At 43.4% G+C, this 11,046-nt stretch overlaps 1 protein-coding gene across 1 annotated transcript in view; it reads right to left on the bottom strand.

The window, feature by feature from the left end:
* CATSPERB (cation channel sperm associated auxiliary subunit beta) overlaps nt 1-4,806 on the bottom strand; it is a 104,900-nt gene extending 100,094 nt beyond the window's left edge. The window contains exon 1 of the mRNA XM_038406101.1: nt 4,722-4,806. Within this exon, the coding sequence (XP_038262029.1) occupies nt 4,722-4,806 (85 nt within the window). The remainder of the gene's footprint in view (nt 1-4,721) is intronic.
* Between the last annotated feature and the right edge of the window lie 6,240 nt (nt 4,807-11,046).

Here is an 11,046-nt window from a genome sequence, read left to right on the forward strand (position 1 = left end):
GCTTCTTCTGCTGAAAAGACAGGCTGCTTCATTCTCCGCAAGCTGGAGTTTCAGTATTACTTCTACCTTCAACTCTAGGAGGAATGTTACATTAATTATATTGGATGCGACAAATGCATGGATTGCTGTTAAGTCATCATCTTAAAGGAATATGCACAGTCTTCTAGCAAGCTGAAGGTGGAAGAAAGCATCTCACCTGTGTTAGTATCTGGGCACCCAGTGTGAGTGACGAATACTGGTATTATCTATCAACTTCATGAAAAAACTCATACAGATACAGACAGACATCTTGCTTTCCAAATGCAAACAGATGGACATCATACCAAAAGCACTGAAGGTAAAAAATCCATAACAATCTACATACCACACAGACTATGCTGACAGCTTGTGCCACACACACTCAAAGAAACTGCTGAACAACCTGATCAACATCCTCTACAGCAAACAGGGAAAGATTAAGAATGAGCTCTCAAAACTGGATACTCTCATAAAAAAACAACCTTCCACACAAACTTACTCGTGTCTGGACTTTACAAAAATTAGACAAGCCATTTACAACACACACTTTGCTTCTCTACAAAAGAAAAAGGACACTAAACGATCTAAACTACTACATGCCACAAGGGGCCACAACAGTGGCTCCCTTAACCCACCCAGCAATATTGTTAATCTATCCAACTATACTCTTAGCCCAACAGAAGAATCTGTCCTATCTCAGGGCCTCTCCTTCTGCCCCTCCACCCCCATGAACATGATACAGTTCTGTGGTGACCTAGAATCCTATTTTCGACGTCTCCGACTCAAGGAACATTTCCAACACACCTATGAACATACTAACCCACAGAGACCTTCCTACCAAGACTACAAAAAGAAGGATTCTGGGTGGACTCCTCCTGAGGGTCAAAACAGCAGACTGGACTTCTACATAGAGTGCTTCTGCTGACGTGCACAGGCTGAAATTGTGGAAAAGTGGCATCACTTGCCCCATAACCTCAGCTGTGCAGAACACAATGCCATCCACAGCCTCAGAAACAACTTTGACATCATAATCAAAAAGGATGACAAAGGAGGTGCTGTCGTCATCATGAATAGGTTGGAATATGAACAAGAGGCTGCTAGGCAGCTCTCCAACACTACTTTCTACAAGCCATTACCCTCTGATCCTACTGAGGGTTACCAAAAGAAACTAACAGGTTTCAGAGTAGCAGCCGTGTTAGTCTGTATTCCCAAAAAAGAAAAGGAGTACTTGTGGCACCTTAGAGACTAACAAATTTATTTGAGCATAAGCTTCCGTGAGCTACAGCTCACTTCATCGGATGCATTCGGTGGAAAATACAGTGGGGAGATTTATATACACACACAGAGAACATGAAACAATGGGTTTTATCATACACAATGTAAGGAGAGTGATCACTTAAGATGAGCTATTACCAGCAGGAAGGAGGGGCAGGGAAGGAGGAAAACCTTTTGTGGTGATAATCAAGGTGGGCCATTTCCAGCAGTAAACAAGAACGTTTGAGGAACAGTGGGGGCGTGGGGTGAGGTGAGAAATAACATGGGGAAATAGTTTTACTTTATGGGTACCCGCATGGCCCCACAGTATGCCAACATTTTTATGGCTGACTTAGAACAATGCTTCCTCAGCTCTCGTCCCCTAATGCCCCTACTCTACTTGCGCTACATTGATGACATCTTCATCATCTGGACCCATGGAAAAGAAGCCCTAGAGGAATTCCACCAGGATTTCAACAATTTCCATCCCACCATCAACCTCAGCCTGGACCAATCCACACAAGAGATCCACTTCCTGGACACTACGGTGCTAATAAGCAATGGTCACAAACACCACCCTATATCGGAAACCCACTGACCGCTATTCCTACCCACATGCCTCTAGCTTTCATCCAGACCATTGTCTACAGCCAAGCTTTACGATATAACCGCATTTGCTCCAACCCCTCAGACAGAGACAAACACCTACAAGATCTCTATCATGCATTCTTACAACTACAATACCCACCTGCTGAAGTGAAGAAACAGATTGACAGAGCCAGAAGAGTACCCAGAAGTCACCTACTACAGGACAGGCCCAACAAAGAAAATAACAGAACGCCACTAGCCATCACCTTCAGCCCCCAACTAAAACCTCTCCAACGCATCATCAAGGATCTACAACCTATCCTGAAGGACAACCCATCACTCTCACAGATCTTGGGAGACAGACCAGTCCTTGCTTACAGACAGCCCCCCAACCTGAAGCAAATACTCACCAGCAACCACACACCACACAACAGAACAACTAACCCAGGAACCTATTCTTGCAACAAAGCCCATTGCCAACTCTGTCCACATATCTATTCAGGGGACACCATCATAGGGCCTAATCACATCAGCCACACTATCAGAGGCTCGTTCACCTGCTCATCTACCAATGTGATATATGCCATCATGTGCCAAGCAATGCCTCTCTGCCATGTACATTGGCCAAACTGGACAGTCTCTATGTAAAAGAATAAATGGACACAAATCAGATATCAAGAATTATAACATTAAAAAACCGGTCGGAGAACACTTCAGTCTCTTTGGTCACTCGATTACAGACCTAAAAGTGGCAATTCTTCAACAAATAAACTTCAGAAACAGACTCCAAACGAGAGACTGCTGAAATGGAATTAATTTGCAAACTGGATACAATTAACTTAGGCTTGAATAAAGACTGGGAGTGGATGGGTCATTACAAAAAGTAAAAAACTATTTCCCCATGTTTATCCTTCCCCCCTCCCGCAGCGTTCCTCAGACCTTCTTGTCAACTGCTTGAAATGGCCCACCTTGATTATCATTACAAAAGGTTTTATCCCCCCCAACTCTCCTGCTGGTAATAGCTCACCTTACCTGATCACTCTCCTTACAGTGTGTATGGTAACACCCATTGTTTCATGTTCTCTGTGCATATAAATCTCCCCACTGTATTTTCCACTGAATGCATCCGATGAAGTGAGCTGTAGGTCACAAAGGCTTATGCTCAAATAAATTTGTTAGTCTCTAAGGTGCCACAAGTCCTCCTTTTCTTTTTACTGGTATTATAGAATCTTTGTAAGGTGCTCCAATGCTGTACTGATCCGCGTGGGAAAGATTAAATGAGATTGAACAAAGGAATGGTTTGGACCAATGTGCATAAAAATGTTACGGTACCCGCCACATGATACAAGACAGTGCTTTGTGTAAGTGGGGGAATAATCCCACTATTGTGGGGAGCTTTCCTGGCTTCTGCACTACCCCGGTGAAGTGGGCTAGCGAAAGGATCTGAGTCCTCGCTCCCACTTCCTTTACCCTGTGGTCTTCTTGCCCTTAAGGACTCCCCTTCTACTCTCCTGGCAGAGTCCTTGTAAAGCCAACAAGGCTGGACCCAGGATTCCTGGGGGGCTCGACCCCCCAACCCTGCTGTGGTCACCTAGGACAGGGGCTAGGGTGTCCCCACTCTCTCTGCACAGGGCACTTCTCTGACCCACTGACCATTACATACAATTTAAAGCAAATGCAAATTATTTAATCAACAATTAATTTTAAAAAATAATAAGGGAAAATGGGAAAGGTTAAAGGAAACACATCACCCCGCTCTGTGGCAGGGAACATCACAAACAGTGTCTCTGGAATGTCCGGGCAGTTCACAGTCTGTTCCTTGCAAGTCCCAGGCCTCCTTCTCAGGTCCTAGCTGTGCTGCAGGGATGCTGTGGGTTGGACACTCGCTCTGGTGGTGGCCACACGCTCTCAGGCTCTAGGTAGCAGGGCCCTTCTTCCCAGCGCTGCCCCAGCCCTGTAAGGGTTACCAATCCCCCTCCGAGTCTGGCCTGCAGAGAACTCCTGGCTGAGGCATCTTCCTGTGCTGGGCCTGCTGCCCAGGATCCCCCCTCGCTCTCCCCAGCTGCTCATGACACCCGGTTCTGGACTGCTCCAGCTCCAGCTGCACTCTGCCTCAGCACGGCTGCTGCTCTGCCTCCAGCTCCGTGGGCTGCTTCTCTGACCCCTCTGGCTCTGGTTGCTACAGCTCTCCACCCAGGACACGTCTGCTCTGCAGGCTGCTTCTGTGACTCTGCTCCCAGCACTGACCTGCTTCCTGGGCTGCTTTTTCTGGCCCCTCTGCTCTGGTTGCTTCAGCTCTCCTCCCAGGGCAAGTCTGCTCTCTCTGGGCTGTGCCTCTGGCTTTGGGGCTGCAGCTCTGCTCCCAGGACAGGGTCTGCTCTCTCGGGGCTGCTTTTCTGGTCCCTCTGTATCTGGCACAGCTCTGCTCCCCAGCTCAGCTTGGGCCCCTGCTTTCTCCTTAGCTCAGCCCCATTCTGTCTGACCCAGGCAATTCCAGCTCACATGGAGGACGGGACCCCTTTGGCCTCCTGACTCCCTGATTAGCCTGCCCGCCCTGTCATTTAGGCTGACCTGGAGCATTGGCCTCTCCTGGGGACGGTCAGTCTCAGGGTCCTGATTTCCCATCAACCCTTCCCCTTTTAGTACTGGGAGATAGCCAACCAAAACACCCCCACTGAATGTTAGCAAGGGGGCAACAGTCCCCTTACATTTGTAAGTCATCATGGGCATATGATACGGTAGTTTCAAAACTTACCACTTTAAATCTCTGAATGCGAGTCCATAACTATTCACATCCTACACTGATTACCAGTAAGTTAACATATCTGAAAGCCCCCTGATGGAGCTATATCACAACTTGCCTTCCACATTATAAGTGATTCCTGAAGATAGATTAGGCATCTTTAAAATTGTTCCAACTGCAATATATAAAACCAGCGAGTCCATCTGTTTAAAACAAAAACAAAGCAACCACCCTCATTTTATAATCTAACAATATATTATGAGATTATTACATCAGATCTACAGAAACTGAGGCCATTTCACAAAAAATTATGCTAGAGAGACTTGCAAGACTCCTGGCTTCTACTTACTGCTCTGGCATTGGCTTTTTGCCTGATCTTGAGCAACTCACTTGACATCCCTGTGACATACTTTTCCTTATAATTTGGATCACGCTACCCATCCTGCAATGCCCCACAATACAATTCTCTCTTGTAGAAAGAATGCTGCAGAACAGACGGTGCTAATTGGTAACTAGGGTCTGTTTAACTTTTGCCACTGACTTCGCCTCTCTGTGCCTCAGTTTCCTCAGCTGTAGAATGGGAACTCACAGGGGCATTGTGAGAACTAATATTTATAAACTACTTTGAGACCCTGGGATAGAACATATTCTATAAATATACAGCATTTAACTATCAGGATTTCCCAACTCTTGATAATTCCCTTTTATGTGTCTTGATCTTTTCTTCTTTATGCTGTCCCCATTTAGCTCACTTTATTCTTGGTTTTGTGTGTATTCAAGACACTGCATTTCCTCTGAGCGCAGCTCTAAAACAGTGAGCAAAATAGACCCAGTCCTCTCTTCCCCCAACCCCACACTGGTCTCTTCATCATCACTTCACCATCTGCATGGCTGTACTGTCACGACTATCTTCCGAAGCAGCCAATCAGCAGTTCCTTAACCCGGGACTAGCTTCAGGGTTCTTAAGGATGGCAGTTGGCCTTTCCAACTGTCCCCTCAGATAGTTGAGAGGCAGCCCTTCTGCTCCATGCTTCCATGAGCAGCAGGCACAGGGCTCTCAGAAATCCCTGCCAGTGAGTACCGTAGTGCAGATCCCTGACTGGCATGGGGCCATTATGTTCACCCCCTTTCACGTAATTGACAACACTCTTGTCTTAATTAATGTCTTCATTACTGAGTTAACAGGAGCACAGGCTAATCTACACATTGGTTCTTATCCTGTAACACAGGCTGCTCCCGCACCAGGCCAGGAGCTGTTTCTTTCCTTTTATAATTAAAACAGACACACTGCATGACAAAGAGAGCTAAAAAACTTAGGACAAAATTCTGCTTTTGGATCCACACAATGGCTCTCTCCACGGATACTCTGTTCTCTCTGCCTGCTCAAAGCCCCTTACTCTGCTCCAAGAGACTCTTGAAATAAAGAAAGCAAAATTCCTCAATGGGGAGGAAGGACAATTACAGTTAGATTGGGATCACTAAGAGGAATCATTAAATCATCCCCTCCCCAATCCACACAAGAAGGGGGAGTGAAAGAGACCTGATGAGTTTTAAGTAACTTGATGTGAGGTATGGGATTTCCTGATCTGCTCCTGAAAGTTACTGAGTTCATAGCGTAATTTCTTACACCTCTTATCAAATGGGAATCATTAAAAATGAAATACAAACACAGTCGCTCACATTATATATTTTTCCTCTAAACATGCCACCTTTCTGTGAAGGTGCCCATCTTTATTCTTGTATGTCTGGAGAATAGAGACCACAACATCAGAGTGAGCACTCAAATCAATGAATGCGGCACATCACTCTGATGGCTTTTCATTCCATCCTATGCCAGGAAGGCACAAGGAGAGCACAAACTGAGAAATGAGCTGTGGGTACAAAAAAAAAATGATATCACTAAATAGTTGTGCAGTACTATTCAGTAGGCATGGCCATCACCAGCTACACAAATTGGCCAAGGGCAGGGCAGTCATAAATCATTGTCCATAGATAGGAATATCAACATAGCTGGAAAAAATTGTGTAAATTAGAGATAGCTTCAAATAAAGAGGTCAGTCACTCAAGATAAAAACCAACTATAGAGAATGGAAAAATAAATGAGCACCTACAGTGTACAAGTTGAAGCACAAACTGTTGGGGGGAAAAATAAGAGTTGCCAATAGTGCCACTACTACATAAATGGAAACATAACCCCTAAGCACCAGCTAAAATCAGTGTGAGGGAGGCAGTGACCTCAGATAGCAACAACAGCTTATTTAAAATATAGAATCATAGAAACCTCAGGCTAGAAAGGACATTGATAGTCCTGAAGCACGGAGGCAGGATCAAGTAAACCTAGATCAGCCCCAACAGGTGTTTGTCCAACTAATTCTTAAAAACCTCCAGTCATTATAGGGATTCTACAATATCCCTTGGAAGCTTATTCCAGTGCTTAACTATCCTTATGGTTAGAAACATTTTTCTAATATCTAACCTAAATCTTCCTTGCTGAAAATTAAGCCCATTACTTTTTGTCTTATGTTCATTGGACATAAAGAACAATTGATCAATGTCCTTTTTGTAACAGCCCTGAACATATTTGAAGACCGTTATAGGTCACCCCTCAGTCTTCTTTTTCAAGACTAAATATACCCAGTTTTTTAACCTTTCCTCATAGGTCAATTTCTAAACCTTTAATCATTTCTGCTGCTCTAGGCTCTTGGAAGTTTATCCACATCTTTCCTAAAGAATTGCACCCAGAATTGCACCCAGAACTCCAGTGAAGCCTCACCAGTGCCGAGTAGACCAAAACAATTAAATATCGCGTCTTACATTCAACACTCTTGTTAATACATCCCGTAATTACGTTAGCCTTTTTTCATAACTTCATCAGATTGTTGACTCGTATTCAATTTGTGATCCACTCAAATCCCCAGATCCTTTTCAGCAGTACTACCAACTAGCCAGTTATTCCCTGTTTTGTAGTTGTGCATTTAATTTTTTGCTTTCTAAGTGTAGTACCTTGCACTTGTCTCTACTGAATTTCGTCTTGTTGAATTTGGATCAATTCTCCTACATGTCAAAGTCATTTTCAGTTCTAATCCTGTCCTCCAAAGTTCTTGCAGACAATCTCAGTTTAGTGTCATCTGCAAATTTTATAAGCATACTCACCACATCATTATCCAAGTCACTAATGAAAATATTGACTAGTGCTAGATCCAGAATGGACCCCTGCAGGACCCACTAGATACAGCCTCCTAGTTTGATAAGGAACCATTGATAACTACTGTGTACTCAGAGTACAATCTTTCAACCAGTAGTGCTCTCACCTTGAAATAATTTCATCTAGACTCCATTTCCCTAATTTGCTTAGGAGGATGTCATGTGGGACTATCAAAAGCCTTACTAAAAATCAAGATATATCACTGTGACAGCATGCTGGGAACCAACAGCTGAACCTGCATTCTGATCACTTAAACACCAATTAATTCCATCAGGATGGATGTGACTGCCTAATTAGACTGAGCTGGGGGTCTAATTAGCTAGTCAATAAGCTAATTAGCCCATTAAAACAGAGGGTAGAAGGCGGCACAGGCAGGAAGCACTGGGGAGCAATAGGCTAGTGGTGCCCGAACCAAGAGATCCCTTCCCTCTCTTCAGCAGGGAAAAGCTGTGGTGTGGCTCAGTAAGGTGGTGGGAGGAGCAATGTATATAAACTACATGGTGGTGTTAAAAAATTGAAGGTCTCCAAATAGTCTGTGCAGACAGAAAGAAGAGTGGGCGGGACCTTGCCCTGTCACATATGGGAGCTTGTCCGGGCTCTGCCTTTATCCATACAAATGGAGGGCCTGACAAAGTTGCTGGTGAAAATAGTTAGCCTGGACCTTGGTGGAGACCCTGCAATAGTGGTTGAACAGCAGAAAGAAATGCAAAAGGCCCTACAAGCCTTTCAGCAGGCCCACCTTCTGGAAAGACAGGCTTTGCTTAGCTAGCAGACTGAGCAAGAAAAAATTCTCTAGGACTTTATAAGCAATTGCACATGCTGCAGCAGCTACTTCAAAACATGATGAGTCCCTTGACAGGGAAGGGTAACCTAGTGAAGGGAATGGCATCAGGCCCTGCAGACTTGAATACAGCTAACTTATCCAAATAAGTTGCTAATGCGTGATTCCCTATTTTGGGTTGTGGTTCATTCCCCCTTGTTAACATTAATTGGGTTGACTATCTAGTTACCTTTGACATTTTTGTTGCTCTTATTCTTCATGCCTTACTTTTCAGGTAGCACTGTACCCTTCAGAGTATTATTGTGTCCCTGCCTTCTCTGATTAGTATTTAAATCCTCTTTTCTAATTCAATCACTGCTCCCTACACTTCTGTTCCCAGATAAGGAAAAATGAAAAGGAAACCAAACTGTCAGCCCCATCTGCACTCAGTATATAGTCCTGGTACTTAAGGGAAGTGTCTCTATCCCCTCTTGGCTGGAGCCAGCAGGGTAGGTCTGTACTCCTCTCCAACCTTCTGAGCTGAGTTGCAGCCTTTTCAACCCTGTCTCCAGTTGGAGCATGCCCTGCAGAGTTGGAGGGGTGGGGCTAACCAGGGCCAGTAGTTCCCTTTAACCCCTTCCATTCCAGTGTGGGGTTTGTATACCTCAACACAGCTAGGTAAATTGATTTATGTAAGATTTTTTCCCCCCAAAGTTTACTCTACAACTAACTCTGGTACATCAATCATTGACTGCTTTTGTGCTAACCCAGAATAAGTGTACTGACCCCATCATATTAAAACTACTGTATACAATGAGATTTCCTTTAAGTTTTGAGTTTGTGGGCACTCAAATTGTCTCCTTGGAATAGAGAACAATAGCAGTTGACTCTTGTCTCATGCTTAGGTTGTAAACTCTTTTGGACAGGAACTTTTTGTTCTGGTTATCCTATCTTATGAATATTTTCAATTAAAAGAATTTTCCCATCCCAAATCTGGAAAGTCAAAATCTTGAAAATGTTCATGATCGAAAACTGAAAAAAAAAAAAAAAATAAGAGTTCAGTGTGTGTCAATGTTTTGTTTTGATAATTACAAAACATTTTGCTTCTAATTTGAAGATTTTCCCCCCTTTAATTTTTTCCAAAACATAATTTACCTAATTTAATTTGAAAACAAAATCAGTTTGAATTGGAAAACTGGAATTTTTCATTTAGAAAGCATCAAAAGCAAAAGGTGTAAACAATTTTGATACTTTTTCTTCAAGTTGGGAGATTCACTGAAACCAACCCTGTTTCAAAAACGGACAGATTTGCATTTTTTGAAAAAAATGATTCGCTGAAAACTTCCCAACAAATTCTATAACAGTTATGTTTTTAGATTGTAAATTCCTTGGGCAATACAAATAATAATGCCATGGTTAATTAAATGAAAAATTCTGAATGCAGAGTGGATGCCCTTAAATCTGAGTGCTCATTTTCAGGGAAGCTCAGGAATTCTTCAAAACAAAATCATAAATGGGCCTGAAATGGAACAATGGGTCCAAAAACTCTGATCCTGATCCAGGTCCAAATTTAAATTTCCCCTGCTTTCTCTTCTATGAGCCAAAACTGGAACACCGTCTCCAAACATCTCCCAACTTTGGCATCACCTGAACTTTGTGTATCAGACCCTCCAAGACTGATACATATCAAACACCTCTTTCCCTCCAGAATGATCATTAAACAAAGATTTCTTTGGGGACCCGTCTTCTCAGACATATATCCAGTTGTAGATATTATGGATCAAGAGAGACTGAGTTTTGCTAGCCTATTTCACCTATTCATAGTGGAGAAACCAGCTTCCCCAACCTGAGCAAATCTTGAAGACACGCACCTGTACTGGAATTCCACAGCCAGAGCTAGGAGGCCAGTTTTTGTGTAGTCTAATCTCCATTACAAGAGGCTATAAGGCTCTGTCTTGCACTGCTGGGACTGTTTTATTTAGTCTAACATGAGAGGTCTTGGATTTTAGCTCTGGCAGTCTATCATAATTCCAATAATAAGTAGTTTAGACAAGACTTAAGTTTCCTTGCTGTTCTTCACAGCAGCCACTGTGTTGCAGTAGAACTCAACTATTTTTCCTCACCCCAGAAGGCCAACATTTCAACAGACCTTCCTGGAAAATTTCTTAGTCTCTAAGGTGCCACAAGGACTTATTACTTTTGCTGATACAGACTAACATAGCTACCACTCTAAAACCTATTGGAAGACAGGATACTGGGCTAAATGGATAATTGATCTGACCCAGTATGGCCATTCTTACGTTTTTATTGCAAAATATAGATCCAAGTTGCCTTGATACAGGGGACCTTGGTCACGGTTTCTCTGATATGTAATAAAAAGCTAGGATGTACTTGTGGAGGGAGGGAGGGGAAGGGGGGGAACCACCAAAAAACCAGAAAGCCTAATATTTTGGGGGAATTATGTCTGTCGGTGATATA

Source organism: Dermochelys coriacea, chromosome 6, assembly GCF_009764565.3.
Source record: "Dermochelys coriacea isolate rDerCor1 chromosome 6, rDerCor1.pri.v4, whole genome shotgun sequence".
Taxonomy (NCBI): Eukaryota; Metazoa; Chordata; order Testudines; family Dermochelyidae; genus Dermochelys; species Dermochelys coriacea.